This window comes from Uloborus diversus, chromosome 7, assembly GCF_026930045.1.
Source record: "Uloborus diversus isolate 005 chromosome 7, Udiv.v.3.1, whole genome shotgun sequence".
In the NCBI taxonomy this organism is placed as follows: domain Eukaryota; kingdom Metazoa; phylum Arthropoda; class Arachnida; order Araneae; family Uloboridae; genus Uloborus; species Uloborus diversus.
In genome coordinates, this window is record NC_072737.1 from 66,151,912 (window position 1) to 66,171,749 (window position 19,838).

At 32.5% G+C, this 19,838-nt stretch overlaps 1 protein-coding gene across 1 annotated transcript in view; it reads left to right on the plus strand.

Moving 5' to 3' along the window:
• The first annotated feature begins 751 nt into the window (after positions 1 to 751).
• LOC129226542 (dnaJ homolog subfamily C member 13-like) overlaps positions 752 to 19,838 on the plus strand; it is a 114,488-nt gene continuing 95,401 nt past the window's right edge. The window contains exons 1-11 of the mRNA XM_054861152.1: positions 752 to 819; positions 5,066 to 5,141; positions 7,963 to 8,106; positions 9,377 to 9,418; positions 9,504 to 9,704; positions 9,854 to 9,996; positions 11,026 to 11,089; positions 13,543 to 13,638; positions 19,310 to 19,401; positions 19,485 to 19,651; positions 19,734 to 19,816. Coding sequence (XP_054717127.1) covers positions 752 to 819; positions 5,066 to 5,141; positions 7,963 to 8,106; positions 9,377 to 9,418; positions 9,504 to 9,704; positions 9,854 to 9,996; positions 11,026 to 11,089; positions 13,543 to 13,638; positions 19,310 to 19,401; positions 19,485 to 19,651; positions 19,734 to 19,816 — 1,176 coding nt within the window. The remainder of the gene's footprint in view (positions 820 to 5,065; positions 5,142 to 7,962; positions 8,107 to 9,376; positions 9,419 to 9,503; positions 9,705 to 9,853; positions 9,997 to 11,025; positions 11,090 to 13,542; positions 13,639 to 19,309; positions 19,402 to 19,484; positions 19,652 to 19,733; positions 19,817 to 19,838) is intronic.

Genomic DNA, 19,838 nt, shown 5'->3' on the forward strand with positions numbered 1-19,838 from the left:
ATGAATGGAACGTTTAATTGGTAGGGGGAGTCGATCCTGGTCATTCGCCCCAATTTTCTAGGTTACATTCCACATTTTTCAGGTCACTTAATCATTAAAGTTGAAAACACATTGGCATACAGCTCAAATTTTTGAAAATCAAGGGAAAAAATCAACTTTTGGAAAAGCCTCCCTTATCCACCCCTCCCACTTTTAACCCTCACTTTTTTGCTCACCAGCTGCCTATGACAAAAGTACATTCCCTAAATTGCGAGTTTCATTGTTGGTGATGTCAGAATGTTACTGGATCAGTGTTTTTAAGCACACTTGCTGTAAATGTTTATGTTCTTGTTTGGTTGGTTTCTGGAGTAAATTGGGCATACTATTTTTGTCACAGTACAGTAGAGGATTAGTATGGAGAAGTAAAAAATTTGGAGAATAATGTGTGTTGATGGCAAACAATTTTCATTTTGGTTGGTCAATGGATGCCAAAATTACAAAGAAAATGTTTAATTTTTAATCTTTTATAACTTTATAAGAGACTGATTAAAACTAAAAGCTCTGTTTACTATTTGCACATATGATACCTATCTACTTCTTAACTTATATTAAAAAGTGTGGTGTATAACATTTTAATATTAAAATTTTTTATTTGTTAATATTTCCAAAAGATTGTGTCATATATAACTTTTTAAAGTTTGCATATTTTTACGCACAATGTATTTTTCATGCTGGCATGATTTCTGTGTATTTTCAGAAATAATTTGGCAAAATGAATCCATTGAAAGACAATGAAGACGTTGCATGCTTCTTAGTTACTAAATTATCTTGGAAAGGAAGGTGAGAATAGTCCTCTTTTTAGCTTTTCTGTTCCCTTTCCTTTTTTCTTTCTTCTTCTTCTTTTTTTTTTGTATTCAGTGGATTATCATCAGCAAAATTTTCAAATGCATTATTTAATGTATAAGTTTTCATCACAACATCGAAACAAAAGTATGTTTTTCTTAATGTATATTAAATGCAGGGGGCCTCCCTAAGGACAAGGGTGCACCCCCCTCAATATCGCTGAGAACCCCTCCAAAAAACCTCACCAAAAATGAGAAAAATACCTCTCAAAACAACTCTCTCACAATTTCAATGGGGCAGTCTGTGCCATGACCCCCCCCCCCCCCTAGGTGGGCACCCGTGTTAAATGTTGCTTGCAGACAAAATATATTTCCTCAAAGTTTAAGACTCCATACTTCTTGATTTTACATCCAGAGCTTTATTAAAAGGAAGGAGAACTAATCTTGTAATTTGGCAGCAGATTTTTAGACTTTGTATTAAAGACTTAAACAGGTGAGATCAGACCCGGATCTATAAATTTTGGGGCCCCCTGCAGCAAAATCTGTAGGGCTTTTCTCCCCAGAGGACAGCATTGTATATTTGCAACACTAATAAGTTGTAGCGCTAGTTTTCTTTCACTTTTTTTTCTTTTCAATTTCTTGGGCCGCTGGAACCCTTACGGACGTGCCCCCCCCCTCACGCAGTGTAATCTGCAGGTACGCAGATCTGTGCTTGGGTGAGAGGGTATAATAGTCGAAGGCATGTGTAACAATGTAAGCTGCTTTGCCCAGCATTATAATATGGTATTTCAAGTATTGTATCATCCTTTGGTAGAGAAAAGGACCAGGTACTGGTAGAGTAAATAAGAACTTTAGATAAATAATCCCCAGAAGTTGACTCCGACCAAAAATACCAAGTCTTTGCAATTTAAAGTAAACGCAACTTAATTTGAATTTCTCCGTAGTTTAGTATAACCAGACCTCGATATAAGGTCTCCTGCATATAAGGTCACTCCGCACATAAGGTCACTTTCCTGAAGTCCCGACTCATTGAATAGGGATTCTGTGTTATGGATTATCGGATTTATGGTCAGGTCTCAAATATTGCCATCGCTTATAAGGTCATTTTTGTCTGATTTTCTTTTAGTGATTTCAATGCCTCACTGATTCGGTTCCACAAATTTTCCCTAGTACATGATCTTTTATCGACAAAATGCCATCTGCCCAACGAATGTAAGGAAAACTTTTCCACGAAACCCATTTATCCCCTCAAATTCTAGGAAAAGGCGTGTAGACACTGGAATGCTACAGAGAGAAGACGACTAGAGTGAGTAGGAGGGATCATTCACCCCCCTTAAAGCAGGTAAAAAGAGAGAGTTTTGTTTCCCCTGGCTGATTACTGTTGCTTCCAATTCATGCTTTGTGGATTGAGGGTGACAGCTTTTAGGTAAGGGTCAAGGTCAATAGAGATGACTTTTAGCAATGCATACAAATTTTGAAATAGAATCCCCCAGAGTGTCACGTGTCCGTCGTAAGCACATGTCCATTTTCAACCAGAAAATCACTGGAAATTATCTCATTCCAGCCGTTGTTTCACTTGTATTAATTTCTGATTTAAAATTTTAACAAATAATTTCCTAATTTCTAACTGATTGCATTAATTTTAATTGACTCTACTTAATTTCAACATCGTAACTTAATCAAGTGATATAGTTTTGAAAACATATTTTAGAATTTGTTTTTTTGATAAAAGTTTATGAACCGGTTATAAGGTCATTCTGCTTATAAGGTCACATTCCGGAAGTTCTGAGGGGTGACCTTATATCAAAGTGCGATTGTATACCCATGCAGTTCAATGTAACTATAATCTTTTTAAAACCACAAACTGTTCAATGTTGTCAAAAATACAAACAATTAAACATACAAGCCAGCGTTTAAGTGAAGTTTAAAAATCCTTCAGCAAAAAAACTAAAATTGGGGGGAAAGTCTTTAGCAAAATGCTAAAATTCAGGCTTGACATCTTTGAAGAAATAAATGCACATTATGTGATATCTTTTAAAAATTTGAAATGAAAAATTCAGAATTGTTCTTGATATTGAGAGAGCAAACTTTTTTTTTCTGAAAACCACCAACAATGTATTTATTGGGGGGATAAAATGCCCATTAAGATGAAATATTGTTCAACTTAATAACAGTTTATGCATGTTAGATATGATTTATAAATACGATTAAGTTCAATATCGCTTCCTCTCTCTGATTGTACACTCCCCCCCCCCCCTTCTTTTTCTTGTTATATTGGAGCAAAAAAGCGAAAATGCTTTGTTCCACTTTCGCAGTTTAAATAGTATTTTCGCATTTTGCGAGAAATGCGACCGTAGCGGAAACCCTGATACAAGCCCAGTGCAGGTTGCCAACTGCTCATTTTGTGGAGTTGCTCCGCATAAATGGTGAAACTCTGTGGCTCTGCAAAGAAGTTTTTTTGCATTTTCTGGCCGAAAGTCTTCAAGCTTAAATTTTGCTATTTTATCATAACAAACATGCAAATATAGAAAATTAACAATGCTTACTCAAAGATTGAAATAGTGTTTAAAGCTGTTTGATTATTTTAAAAATAATAATTTTTTGCTCATGCTTAAAATGATTTATTAAAGCAATAAAACAATTTTTGATAAGTGGTTTTAGTTGTTTTTATATTAGTTTTCATACAAAATACCGAACTGCTCCCCAAAATTTTAAATTGCTCCTCAAAATCAATACTGATGCTCCTCAAAAATTTTTTTTAAGGTTGGCAACCCTGCCAGTAGCAGGAACAGCAAGACGCTGTAACATTTGTTGCATATTCTTGAGAAAGCCTACAGACTATTTGCTAATTAAGAGAGAAAAACCTAACATGTTTTTAAGGAGTAAAAAAATCTTGAATTTCAGCTAACAAAGATTTGTGCCTTGTTTTATGAGATACAATCCACAGGGTTAGCTTGTACTTAGTTTTTCAGTTTTGCATCTTATTTTTAAGTTTTTTTAGGGTGCCAATTTAGATTACCGATTAATCTGTTGGCTTTGCCAGCAGACTATTTTTGGATTTTTAACTTACATCGCAGAGTGCTGAAGGAAATTCTGTTACAGGGCACACAAGTATAAAATTTGTTGCCAATCCAAAACTGCAATATTGATTTTACATAACAAAACAACAATTCATATACAAATTAAAAAACAAAAGACAAATGTATGCATGTAATAATAAACACATCCAAACATGCCTTAAAATCAAGTCAATTCTGAGAATTGTGTTTAAAATAAGTACAATAACCCCTTAAACTCTTTAAAATGAGGTCTGCATTTTTCTGAATAATATTATGGGTATCTTTGAATAGACCAAGCAGTGAACCCAGTCAGTTGGTTTGATGACTTCAGTATTAGTATCCATAGAATTTTTTCGTATTTGAATGATCGGCTAACCGGTAGTTCTATTAGAATGCCCCTGGTTATCCATGGCTGCAACCGAGTTAACCAGTTGCTTTATTCGAACATGCCCTAGGTCTCTAATAAATCTGTTAAAAATTTTAAAGTTATATTATCAGTCCCTATAATTTTTTTTAAATAAGAATCTTTTAATGTTAATATCTAAAACAGTTGCATAATGGAATCTGCAATGTTTTTTGCTATTGTACGCTATTGCTAGTCAACCCAAAACAAAGTCTCCAATTTCGATTTTGGGTTTTTGTATTATCTGACTGAGAAAAAACCTTCTGTGCATTGGCTACTGTTTTTTAAATGCAGGTTTTAAAGTATAAAAGATTCGGAGTTTGCCGTATGGATCACAATTTAATTGCAAATTACATGTGGTGGTGCTGCTATAACGTAAAGTTATAGTTTAAACATAAAACGAAAGTTTTTCTGGTTGCATAAAAGTTATCTAGCATATTTTATTTCTTTAAAAAATTTATTAAGAATTAAAGAAAAATATGGAGAAATTTTTTATGCCTCATTAATAGTCTGAAATATCATTTTTCCCTTGAGATTCTCTGCAATTATTTACTGAATTTCAGCTGACTAAATATTTCACTCTAAGGTGTGTGAACTGTGATTACTAAATCTGATGAACATTTTCTTCTTATTTAAAAATATTTCTAAAAAATAAAAAGTTGAAACATTTTGAATCTACTCACTTAGCTTTAATATAATAATTGCTACATCTTCCAGCTTTAATGCATGTTTAAAATCATGATCTAAGATATATCTGTTATATATGTATTTCTTTATCACAGGTATAAAAGAGTGTTTTCAATTGGTACAATGGGCATATCTACTTACAGTCCAAATAAGTTAGATGTTACTAATCAGGCAAGTGTGTTAAACTCTGTTCATGAAACAAACTTTATTATTTTTTTTCTTTTTCATTTTAAAGTTGTTTGTTACATTCTTTGAAAGCTTTGTGATATTTATAGAGAACTGCTTTGATGTTTCCATTTCATTTAATTCTTCAAATTTCCCCATTTTCCATAATTACTAGGATGAAAAAGCTGAAGTTTAGGGAAGCTCATTTAAAAATTCCATTTTTGGGAAAAATTTTGTTTTGAAAAATGTTGGGCATTTTTGACCTTGCAGTTTATGTCTTGTCTTTTCAATTATGTAATAAAACTTTTCTTTTAAAATCTTTTATTAAGGATAACTTTTAAAACAACATTTGAACATTTTATAATATTGCACTTCAGGATCCCCCACACCCACCACTATACATTTTTTAACCAGTTGGATGAGGCCCTGAAGTATACCTCAAAACTCAAATTTTGAATTGGTAGCCAATGGCTACCAGATCCTCACAAAATGGTAGCCAAATCTCAAAAAATGATAGCCAAACTTTTTAATTTAAATTACTTAATTTATTTTATACCATTTATTTATTTAGTATGTGTGTATATATCATTGGCGTAGCAAAGAACTTTTCTTATAAAATGATAATTAAATTAAATAAGTAAATAAAAAATATTAAAAAAAAATAATAAAATAAAAAGCGAGCTGAAAAATAAAAAAGGAAAAGAGGGTTGAGGAAACATTTGGGGGAGGGGGGGTAATTGAACTTGGATGGAACGGGCACCCCTGCCCAGGTATTATTTAACACATCTTTTGCAAACTATAATCTGCATTAATTTATCTTTAAGCAAAACACATCACAATAAATAAATAAAGAAAGAAGATCATTATTATTTTTTTTTTCAGCTTTTAAAACTTCTAGAAACATCACAGCTTTCAACCAAAAGACGAGTTAGTTCCTTGATAAAGAAAACAACAAAATACCAAAAACTTGAACAGCATGTAAAACCTAAACCATTTGCGGTTCTACAAAAATATTTTTTTGCTTTTTCAAATGCATGCAAAATTTTATAAAAATCGAAGCCTGAGTGTCAAAAAATGAATAAATAAAAGAAAGGCAAACAATATAAAACAAAACGAAAAAAAAAAATGAAATAAAAGATCCAGCAGAAGAAAAAAAGGATTTCAGCAGTATTCTTTCCACCTTCTCTAGACGCAAAGGTTCCATTTTTTTTTATTTCTGTGTTTTATAAATACAATTGTACTTCTCTTTATTTATTTTGGAACAGACATTTTCTTCTCTAACTGGTGAAAAAGGACAATCTACAACGTGGCGCTATTTTGAAAACGCGGGACGCCATTTTGAAAATTTACCGCGAAACTAAAAAATAACAATTTTTTTCAGGAGAAATAAAGTAAATAAAAGGATATGTCCTCTCCTCCAGTAGGTTTTATATTTTAAAAAGAAAAAAAAGGGAAAAACAAGCAATATGATTCAAAAAAAAAAAAAAAAAATCAAAAATCTCACAAAAAAAATTTTTTTTTATCGATATCGTTTTTACCTTGTCTCGATGCATTTTGACTCAAAGGCGCCATTTATGTTTATTCATATGTAAACCAAATGTACAAAATTAATTCTTCTCATTTATTTTGGAAAGGACATTTTCATCTTAACTGGTAAAAATGAACAATCTAACAACGCGACGCCATTTTGAAAACGTGTAGTTTAAAAATACCGCAAAACAAAGAAATAGCCATTTGTTAAAGAGAAATAAAGTTGAAAAATGAATTTAAGATCAAAAAAGCATAATTTACTAAATTGGTGTATGAAATTTGTCTATTTTTACGATCGCGTGTAAAGAAAGCAGAGTTTTCGAAATAGCGAGTTTTGTAACGAATTTGCTGTCGTGATTGAGATTTTTGTTTTTATTCAGAACAAGAACACATAGCACAATTTCATATAAATATAATAGTATTTAAAATACATTAAAATATTTGCATTTTGTGGTAAAATAATTCTTAATGCTGAACGTAGAGACATCAGAAAGAGGACAATACTCCCCCCCCGTTCATCCCCGGCGATCCGATAGCCGAACTTTTAGTGGACAAGAGAATTTGGGGAGAGGTCATATGTCAAGATTATAGGTCAGGGAAGGTTGCATTGCTGAATGGTAGCCACATTGGCGACTGAAGTGAAAATAATGGTTGCCAAAATTTGAAAATTGGTCGCATTTGGCGACTGGCGACCGCGAGTTTTGAGCTTTACCCTGAAGACAGATCTATTTTTAGATCCAGATCAGGAGTCAAACAACCCCTGATTCAACACCCCTAGAGGTATTTATTTGGAATGAGGACTTAGTGTACATACACATATATAACATCCCCTTGTCACCATTAACAAACGTGGAGGATTTTCGATCGTCTGACTTTGATTTTGAAGTATATCAATGATGTTCTTTTATTATCCTTTATAGATATCATGTGCATGATTAACCATAACAATAATTAAGGCATTTACAGGCTGAATCTACCAACTCCACTTTTTCAGAATCTTTCTTTTCGCTCAAAATGCCAAATTTGAAACAAAGCTCGTGATGAGCACATTTTTGAATTCATAATGGTAAAAGTTGTAATTTTACTTTGTAGTAGAGACCATCTTCCTAATTTAAAAAAAATATTTATTTTTATTTATTTATCTATTTTGAGTTCTTGGTTTTAAGAAAATAATCACTTTGGCAACTGAATTACTCAATTGTCCAATGTCATAATTGATGTTCCTTTTTTTTCTTTTTAAATAAAAATATTAAAAAAATCTGTTGCAAATGACTATATTATTAACATTTTTTTGCAGTGGTTTTATTCTGATTTTGTCAGCATAACTCCAACTCCAAAAGGTCAAACAGATGAATTCACAATTAATATGAAAAAGGGTAGAAAAGTAGACTCTATGAAATTTGCATCAGATCTTAGAGCAGAGATTTTAACTGAGGCTTTGGTATAATTTTTCTTTACAACTATTTTGTATCAGTTTCTTTAGTTGTTTTGTATGTTTCATTTGAGTAACTGCCTGTTTTTGTACTTTTGTGCACAGTATATTTTTTATCTATGTACAGTCAATTTGCAATAGCTCGAGATCCGATAACTGGAACATTACTATAACTCAAAGTTTCAATCAAGTCCCAACCCCTAATTATTCTCAATATCTCGAAGTTAATTTCTTTTAACTCGAATTTTTTTTCAAAGATGACTCGAAATTTATTTTGGAAAAATGGAAGGAAAAAAAGAAAGAAACAAGTGACTATGAGAGAAAAGTTAATTCACCTTCACCTACAGTTCCTGCCCAATAGACCTCTAAAGCAAGAAGAGCACCTGTTAAGCCAATGTGCGAAAATGGAGTTGAGTTAGCTTGATTTCTTCTGTTGCACGGTACTGTTTACACTTTGACATGTTGCTGGACTACAAATTTGCTTTTAAACTGTCAAGTTGTCAAGTCAACTTACTGTACCTTTATTCAAAGGCTGACTTAAATTAAGATGCGTTCCCCTTCATTCTTTAGTTTGATCATTTGCTCATAAGTTCCTGAGAGACAGAGTTTTCTTTGCTATTAAAGATATCTAAGCAAGTACTCTGTCAATGATATTAAAAGAGAAGCTTCTAAAGCGGTAGGATCTTACGAAATGAATGAAGATGTGTACCTTTTCTGAAGTAGAATGAGCTCTATTCAATTGGTTCCAGCATTAACGAAATCAAAACCATGCTTTTGATTTTTTTCTCTCAATACTTTTGATTAAACTGTGCATATTGTACTTAAAAACTTTTAAGTTCTGTAATTTTATTTGTTATATAAACATGTTAAAATATTAGATGGTTTTTAATATTAAAATGTCAAAAACCGAAACTAGCGGTAAGTTGAACTTCCAATAAGTCAAAGTTTTTCGTTGGTCCCTTTAAATTCGAGTTATTGCAAATTGACTGTATATTTAAAAAAAAACTACTGACTATTTGTTGAAAAAACTTTATATTTTCCTTAAGGTGATTCGCAAATTCTTGATCAGATTTATTCTGTACAAATGATCTTGTAAAATAAATTTTGCTTAATGTTTCAGCTGTCTACTCTAGTTAATCTACACTTATTAATTTTTATAATCAATATATAAGCCAATACCTTTTATGACATCATAATAGCTGCTGAAGGCTTGATGTTATTATTTTTCACGTGAATGTTTGCTAAAAAAGTACTAATTAATATTTCAAATTGTTTTCAGAGGTTTAGAAATAAATTTTCTGAATCTTCACATACAACCATAGTAAGTCACAATTTTGTTACAATGTCATCAAGTTCTACTTTTGCATTAATTTGCAGAAAATTATGTTTTAATTTATTATTTTTAGAGTTATCGTGCATCCAAACTTCATTGGTCTGACAACACTTTACCTGTGTTATTAGACCTTAGTCCTGCAGCTATAGAGCAAAAAGATGTTACGAGTGGTAATCTCATTGCAACATATGACTACAAAGACATACAGCAGATACTAACAGTATCGAACTGTGAAGGAGGATTTGTTCTTGTACATAATGAATTTGGCCGTCAGGTAACATGCATCTGAACATTTTGTTTAGTAACTTGCACTCGTGTATTATGCTTTAATCTTATACCTTAGTTATGTCATTTTTGTTAGTTATTGTCATTAAATGACTGTTAAGTTTTTGCATTGCACTAATCTTTCCTTTATTTTGTTAGCACTTATTTATTTGTGATAAAAGAGATGAGCTTCTGAAAAAAGTTGTTGAATTGGCGAACTACAACATAGGTGTCAACATAAAAATAGCTCAAGATTCTACTTCTATTCAAAAGTTCTGGGATGAAAAATTTGGAAAATACAGGTTTGTATTTTAATTTTTCATAAAAATTCTTATCATAATCATAGATGTTTATTGAAGGAAGATTTTTTATTGATCTTAATTATTACTTGCTTTTGAAGCGAGCTGCAACAAGTTTCCTGCAATGACTTTCTTGAGTTATTGCTTATGAAAATAGTAATTAATATTATCATATCCTGTATAACAGTCTATAAGTCATGGCACTATTTAAATGGGTAGGTTTTTAAGGTTTAAACCGCTCCAAAAATTTTTCAAAACTGTTCCAAAATATGTTTTTTATGGTACTTTTTTTGCTGAAAAGTTTATTATTACTGTTGATTTTGTTTTTTCAATTTCATTAAAAATAAAATTATTATTGAAGAATTGTTCAAACTCAGTTCTTTACATGCGGTATTTATTCTTATTGTAGTTATTGTGAACATCATTTCTTACAAAACAATACAGCATTTCCTTCAGACTTTGAACACCTGATGCTAACAAAAACAAAATTCTTTACATTTAAAAATGCCAAATGGTTTATTTTACACATTTTGTAAGTGTCAGAAAACATGAACTTAAGAAGTATTACTTTGAATGCATACATATGAGTACACACATCTATTTATTTATTTGTTTTGATTTTTTAAGACAAAATTTAACAGAGGTGATGTTACGTAAGGTACGCAACAATGGATGAGTCATCTTTTATATTTGCTCATATTAATTCTCTTAAAGTAGCATTCCCTCCTTTAAACTACCTACTGTAACAAAAACCAAAAGAATATACCATTAAAATCAAATTTTATTGATCATGTAGAGTTCCTAAGAATTCTGTTGATAAATCCCTCCCTAAAACAAAAGTGGTTACGGCCCTGCTATAAGTGATAGTTTTAAGTGGTGCTAAGTACTAAGTGTTTGTGGCGGAAGATATACAATATAATATATTTATTGTTAAAACTCCTTTCTTGTATGGTGGAGATTTGAAATGTTTTCTTAGTATTTCTTTTTTAAATGTGTTGAAAGGTATTAACCGTTTTGTTTATTTTATTATAGCTCTGATGAAGCAATTACCTCTATATCAGATTTTGTGGTTCATAAGGATTCTCGTAGGTATAATGTATGTATTTTTGATTTTCTAGCAAAACATTTTTATTTGCGAAATATTTTAGTAATTTTTATGGATTTTGTTTGGTATATTGTATTTTTTTTTTTAAATCAGTGAAACTATAAATGCATATAACTTACTACATGCTATGCATATGTTTGTAAGATTGGATTTTCATTTACATTTTATTTTCAGCTTTTTTTAAAAATTTAATCTAAAATTAATAATAAAAGTTGATTGTATGTGACAATCTATCTATGTCATCGCTACTCCTGGTGAATGACAAAAAAAATGAGCATCGAACCAGGTATAGACGGATTCGTAATTTTCCTGGCCACATGTTTAGCTAGTTGTTATAAATGTGCAACTTTAATTAGCGGAGATATTAGTTAAGTTAAAAACTTTATTCCTATTGTTTCTTCTTTCAGAATCACTTTTAGATAACTTCTCCTTCAAACAATTTTGCTTAACCCCCTTTTTTTTCCATTAATGCAGAAGTGCTTCGTTGTCTGCTGTTTCTCCTACTCAGTCATTCTTTCCCCAAGGCCACCTTTCGCCTCAGAAAAATTATGACCACTTTTTCCTGTGCTTATAATTTCTCTTTTTTTATGCTTTAAGCGGAAATGTTCTGATCTTTGAATGGTTTGAGGTTCTGGTTGAGAGCATAGACATGTGAACCAGGTTTCACATGTCTATGGTTAAGAGGCGTGGCAGACTGGCAATGGAGTGGTTCTATGTAGGCCTGAAGAAAGCATTTCAGAGCTTGGAAATATTCAGCAGAGTAGCAGATAAAAAAAGCACATGACAAACAAAATCCAAATGAAAAGAAATATCCTTTTATTTTAGCTTATTAGATGAGCTAATATTAAGACAATGTATTTGACTTACATTGAATCCAGTTCAACAGGAACATTAAAAATATATCGTTATTCTAACAACGAACAGCATCTTATCAAAATGGTGAACAACTTATTTCGAATTAACTGCATCTTCAGGAAATAGAACATTCAATATGATTATGCCATTTTCCTTTGAACTGGACTGGACGACACTAACATGCAGACATCACACACAGAAAACATTGAGGGAGCGAGAGCCCTCAAACCTCTGCAGCATTATATAGAAGTGAAAACACATGGTGGAACAACCAACATTCAAAATTTTAATTGCTTATGCAAAACAACAAGCACTGTTGCCACACACAAAAACTTTAGAAAACATCTCACAGTTATCACATGCAGGAACTAACCAAAACCCAATCCAGTTCAGATGAGTGAATCGCTCAAATGACGTTTCTACCGATTCAATGTTGTTCGTTTATTTACATCAAAGCAATTTGTCCGAACCCGATCTGCATGGGGCAAAAACATATTTTAGAACAAATAACAGTGGGTTTTTTCATTTTTTTTAAAAATTTATCTAAAAGAAAATTTGACTAAAATGTTAACATTCTAGAGGTGTGCCGCGCTGGAGATACTGTTTTTACGAGCTGAATTTACTGTTCATTAACTAATCCAAGTTTACAGTAAAGTGGGAATTAGAATAGAATTTTTCCAGAGATGGGTCATGTTGAAAATTAATGAACTGATTACTAATTAATGTCCCACCCTAGGCAGCAAGAAGGGGGCAAAATACCCAAAGTACAGTGCCAAAGGCAGCTAATGTAGCTGCCCTGGCGGCTACTATTGCATATAAAATGTAACATGCTTTTGTAGCAGAACTTATGCAATGCTTTCATATTATCAAACAAGTAATAAAAATAACCAAACATGACAACATGATTGATATGATAAGGGCTAATTCTGTGCCTGAAAAACGCGGTCAACTTAGACAGATGGTCAAATTACAGGTTTTACTGTATTTGTTTTCTGCAGTTTGTGGGAGAAGGAAAGGAGAGTATTGTCCGAGATTATTTTTACCTTCATGGCCACTAATAAATGCATGTCTTATGTTGTTTAAACATGAATATTCTCAAGATGGTAAAGATAGCTATTATAAGAGGTTAAAGATAAAAATATGGCTTCCAATTCAAAAAGTATTTTTAAAACATAATTAGGGCATATTATGCATTTTTTCTTCTCTTTCTATAGAGATAGTTAAGTTTAATCAATACCTAAGGGTTTTTATTATTATTATTATTATTATTTTTTTTAATGTTTTGTGAGATAAACTTTTTTTTTTGTTTGTTTGTGGATGGAAGGGAATGGAAGAAGGATGGGGGATGTTTATTGTTTATTCTTCAACTATATATTTGGCAAACTTTCTGAATTACATTTTGAGGGATTTATGTAATTTAGATAAAACTTTTAAATTCATAAGCCTTTAAAAATAAACAAAAAATAAAAGCAGCCTTTTGCAAATAGTTTTTCTTGTTTTTTTATTTTGTCACAGGAAAAATTAAGAATCATTTCAAATTGTAAGAAAAAGAATAAAATTTCAAAAAGATATTTTGTATACTTATTTAGGAACCTGTGAAAAGAATATTAGGTTTAACAGAAACTTGTCTCATTGAAAGAGATCCTCAAACTTATTCAATAGTAACGCTGAGGCCTTTATCAACTGTAAGTATTTTGGTAATATTTTCCCCCTTTTTTTCCTATTTAAATTTGGTTTTTCAAACCATTTTCAGTTTATCTTTACCTTAGTTGTTATTACTATGACTTGTTTGACGTTGCACTTTCCATGCAAGAAGACAATAGCTCAAAAAAAAAAAAAAAAAAAAAAGAAATAGGTTGTAAATTCAAAAATTATGTGTTTTACTGAATTCTTCATGTGATAAGGTCATGTCTTTGGGTTAATTTATAAATTATCAAAGGTAGTTCAATTAAGTTTTATGATTGCAAAAAATTGTACTTGCTTTAAAAAAAAATTACAGTAGTACCTCCTTTAAAATACACCTCCAAATACAAGCCCATGTCCAGATTTTCATAAAGGGAGGGGCTTTAATCTTACCTGCGGGAGGGGGAATTGAACCCCCCTCCCCCCCAACCTTTAGTTTACAACAAATTGTCGATCCCAGTGTGACGTTTATACGCTTGGAAGGGCTGCTGAACCCCCTCCCCCCCTTTTTTTGAGGGAGAGTTTTGGCTGGGCAGGTGACCAAAGTATTCCTTCATTTTGCAGGTTCACTTTAATCAAATCTTGTTTGTTTCTTTTTAATTAAACCTGCTTACTACGCGGTACATTGCAATAAATATTAAAATTTCTCCACAAACTCTTTTATAATGTAGAATGTATATCAGGTTTTATGTTCTAAATAACAGAAATAATGCTTAATAAACTAAACAAGAAAGAGGTAATTACAGATACAAATTACATTACCAAACACCATCACTAATGCATTTTCATTGCTACAACATATGCTAACTTCATCATAACCTCCTTACAATAAGCAGTATTAATGCTTTGCATTGGTAGATCATTTAGCAGTTCTTCCACCTTAGTTTTTCCAAAACATTATTTCAGTTGATAAAGCTTCAACAGTTGTACATTGCAGAAAAACTTAAGAAAAGAGAGAAAGTTAAAAAAAAAAAAAAAAGACTTCACCATTAAGATTAATTTAAGTCAAAAAAAAAAAAAAAAAAAACATTTTCTTCATTTCACTTGTTATTTTTCGCCAATGGGAGGGGTTTAACCCCTAAAACCCTCCCCTTGTACACAGCTCTGTCGAAATAAGGGAAACCTCGATTTAAGGGACACTTTTCCTGATCCCAGTCCCTTTGAATTGGGGGGTATTCATATATTTGCTTCTGAATAAGGGACACTTACAGAGAACACTTTCAAAAATTAATGTATAAATACCTGCTAAGTATTGAATTTACTGGAATTTAATAAACTAAAATTCCATCGGTGAAAGTTTGATTACTGAATATACCTTGCCTTGCGTTCAATCTTCGAGTTGAACTAAACCATTGCTTCGGTCACTCGTCTGGTCTGCTAATTCTATATTAGCTACCAGTTTGTTTCGCACTCTTGACTTCCTTAATTGGTTTTCCATCTCCAGCTCAGTCACTTTCCTATGCCGGGCTGATGAGTGCTAATAAGCACGAAACTGCAGTCCTCGGCTGAAAATGACTGAGCTGGCGGTGTATTTCACGTAATATGATGTATTTTAAAGTTCTTGTGCATGTTCTTCCCTCTCAGTAATTTATTCAAGTAGGCTAACAGTCGATAGATTGTCAATAGCCCATGAATAGCTTTGTACAAAAAAATCGAAATGTGAATACTGATTGAAATTTATACTGTACTGAATTTTAAAGTGCATGAAATCAAACAAGTCCATGTTACAAACATTTACCATTACCAAATTTTTGATTAAATTTCGATAATTAAAAGAATAAATTTTGAAATTTGTAAAATTTTGAATTTTATTCAGTATGCATAAATAATTTTTAGCATTTTATCTTAAATGTTAATAGTTTGTTTATTACAAAATTTTCAGTGTGAGAAAACTGTATCTATCATTTATTATACTTCCGAAGAAGGGACACCTCTATTTGAGGGACAAAATTTCTGGTCCCCTTAGTCTCTCTTATTGAGAGGTTCTACTGTACAGCCGCACAAGTTCATAACAATCCAAAACAGTATTAAATTTCAGATAAGTGTAAATTAAAATGAAAACTACATTTTAAAACTTTTGTTGAGAACTTAAAACGAAGAATGCCTCTCTTGAGAAAGTAGTCCATTTTGGGTTCTGTCCATCTTGCATTGGAGGTGCAGTACTAAAATAACAGAAAATTGTGTGACGACCAGTATTCTTGCCTTTTTATTTCTTCAACAAGAACCTGTTGCTTTTTTCTAAACATTTGAGGCAGTGAGAAGCAAAGGGATGTAAGTGGACATTTTCAAGTTTTGAATATAACGCATTTAATGTTCTTGTCCTAGGTAGGCTTTCATTAGATAGTTTTTCTAAACCATGCTGTATAGCAGTACCTGCCAGGACTACTTGTACTATTTCTTGAACCAAACGAAAGGAGAGGTTAACCTATCATTCATACTGGTTATCGTAAACTTTTAAATTTTGACACATCCCTTTATTCTCACTCCCTCGTTTGTAATTGTGAACATTTTATTATTGTTTTAAGCGAAACTTTCTCTTGTTTAGATATTGAAAAAGAACTTATTCAATATTTTAAAGTAAATAATCTTTTTAAATCTAAAAAATAGTTTGTTTTGACTTCATGGTTATTCTGTTATTATCAAGGGAAAGCTATTTATTTCACTGTCAGTTACAGAAAAATAAATACAAATTTGTTGGATGCTGTTTAAATATTTTATATTTGTTAACTGTTTATTCATAAAAGCATGTCAAGTGGAGAGTATTTACATTTTGCATTTGTTGTTGCAGTTAATAAGTTAAAGTACAGTAGACCCTCGTTTTACGCGGGGTTATGTTCTACGGAAATGCTGTGTAAATCAAAACCGCATAAATTACGACTTAATAGTAAATGTTAAAATAGGGGTTGGGTTCCATAGATAAAAAAAATACTTCCTTCTAGTGATGGCTAGTTGCATAATAAGTTAAATATGTACTTATATTGATACATATGCACAACATGCATAAAGAACACATAAATTAATTTAGTGTTTATAAAAAGGAGCTGGTTATGATACTCTTTGGGCAGTCATTAAGAATTTTTCATTGTAGTTCTTTGCATTAACGCATTCATGGTCATTGCGTCACTTCTTATGGCGAAATCACCTTTTACTAACAAATCAGAAAGATCATTTGCTATTGTCAAGGAATGACTCAAAATTTTTAATGTGAATGTGTTTGGTTATGTGTCACTGATGTCGGTATTCTCATTGGTTTCGTCCTCCTTTGTCACTCCTGAAAGCTCTTCCAATTAGTTCTGAATTGTATGAGTTTAATAACTTTACTTCTGGAAAGAGCTCTGGAACCAATCGCATAAAATATCTCCTGTGGCCCATGCTCAATTATTAATATACATAAATGCAGTTTATTACGTGTCATCTGCAATCTCAGGAGTTTGGATTTTGAAAGAGGGGAAAATTTTATCTGTTTACGTTCCTCATCCGCGTAAAATTAGAACTCATCCGCATAAAATAAAATAAAGCTGTCAAATATTAAACCCCCTAAAATAAACCCACATAAAACAAGGGTCTACTGTATTGATGAAAAATTGCTTGATGAAGTGAAATTTTTTGATTTAGGTTAACTCTAGCAACGTAAAGATACAGTTTATATCAAAACAAACTAGATTCATATTGTTGAAAATCTTTCTTATTAAATCCATAAAAGAATAGCAATTTGAACTTTGTGTCGTAGTACATCGCGATCATTTTTGAAGATTCAATAGAAAGCACATTAGAAGACCAAAAATTAACTTTCTAGGCCGTGGAAGTGGAAGCATCGTCGCCGGAAATAACTCTAGGCCAACGACTGCCTTGAATGCCATGAGACTTAAAATTGAAAATAGACTCACCCCATGATGATTGTGTGTGAAGATGCAAGGAATGAAACACTTGTTTTACCGTATAACATTTATTGAAGAAGGTCGCTATGTTTCAGACATGACAAACTCACTATGCACTTTGAGTGATCACCCCAGGAATGGAAAAAAAGATATTACATGAGGTACTGTAACTGATATTACAAAAGTTGACAAGTTCTTCAATGTAAAAAAAAATGGAGCAGGATCACATAATTAATTTCAAGACGCACTTGGAAGACAAATGCGCAATGAGCCATTCAGAAGCGGGAAAAATAAAAAAGGATCCGGACAGGGGACATCATACTGTACTAGCGTGGTTGATGATTTTTGTAAATGGCTCTTCATGGCTCGGACGTTGCATCGCTACACATACTCCGGTAGCTCTTCATTAGAAGGCTTGCAGTTATCAGATATTATATAAACTTGCCACTGCATTACGAGCGTTTTGGTTAATTGATGAATTGGGTGATCCGTAGTTTGCATACTCAGGCGGGACAAATTGAAGACGAACGATCAGGACGACATCCTTTCAGGACGGAATTTTGCAATATCGATGTTGAACATCTAGCGATCCAACTTCACATCTTGATTAATATTATAAAAAAGGCTGAATTATAAAGTCGCTTTACCGCACTCGCTGATCGGGCTCTAAGCCCTCATTTTCGCTGATCGCCATTTCGGATCATCATAGTTTATGCCGTCCCGCACGAAAAAAGGAGAGCCGCAAAAATGCACGTCCGACCAGACTGGGAGCTGCAGGCAGAGTGTCAGGGTGGAAAAATGAATCGGTGAATGAGCGAATGGTGCGGGGAGGCCGAGACGCACGGGAACCAATGAGCGCGTTTGGCGCCCAAACTACGGAGGGAAAGGACACTACCGCCATTTTAATGGCAGACAAAAAGATGAAAAAAAGCAGATCATCACACAAAAATTGAAAAAAATGGATGTAAAGCTAGAATTGCGGAAAAATGATTTAAAAACATAGTTGATATCTTAAAATGCATGGAATTTAAAGGGGAATGCAGGAGAAACGTGGAATGCAATTGAAAATTAAAAATAAACAAACGAAATGGGGGAGAAACGATTAAAACAACAGAAAAATGGGGAAAAAAGACAGACGGCAAAAAATGTGATATGCATTATCACACTTTGTCAAAAAATTGTGAAATATTTTTAAATAATAACAAATGTTTTATAATTTTTTCTCATCTTATTGAACTAGCTTTTTTTTGAGCAATAACGATTGCTTATTGCTTTCATTTGACTGTTTTTGGCGTGCTATCATTTTATTTTCCCAACGCCATCCTCCGCACCATCACCGTCAACCGGCTCCTCACGATGCTGCTCCTATAGCGAAAGCCGTCTCCAGGTTACATCCATGTCCTACACACACGCGCATACATACACAACTACACACACACGCATGCACACACACATACACACCTACACACACACATACATACAGACACCTACACACATATACACACACATACACACAACTACCCACACATTCATGCCTGCACACAGACACAAACACACATGCCAACACACACACATACACATGCCAACACACACATACACATACCCCCTACACACAAACACACGTAGCCCCCACACAAACACACACGCCTACATTCACATACTCGTGATTGCGAAAAACATAATTTGAGTTCAAGGTGTCAAAATTCAAATTATTATTATTATTATTATTATTTTTTTAAATTTAGTGAAACTATGTATGTTAAGTAGTCCATAAAGTAAACATTTTTTTCTTCAGATATATGCCTTGGTTAGACATCCAGATAATCCTCAGAAATTTTTAGTTGAATATGTTTCTGGCCAAGTGAGGGCCTACACATCAACTGACAGGTTGGCTAAATTTTTCATTCCAGCTATTGATCATTCTATTATTATTTTGTATATTTTGTGCTGAAAGAAATGCATTTCTGTAGGGATGCCCTTTTAGCTACACTACTGGATGGAGTAAGAGCTTCTGGTAATTGTGATGTACATGTTAAAATGCAGCCAACAAATCGTGGTCAAAGAATTGGTCCTCTGTTTTTGCCTGTTGATGAAGAAGTAGAAACTAATCATTTACGTTTTCTTGTGCAATTACCAGGTAATTAAAATAAACAAGAAAATATCTTTATTTATTTATTTTTTTGGTTTGAAGTGTTACTAAAATGAATATTTTTCCTTAGCAAGGTGGGATTTTTCAAGAGCTGTTTTGCAATTCAATAATAATATCTCATACAAAGGATTGGTTCATGCATCTTTGCAAGAGGTAAATTTTTTATGCCTCTATA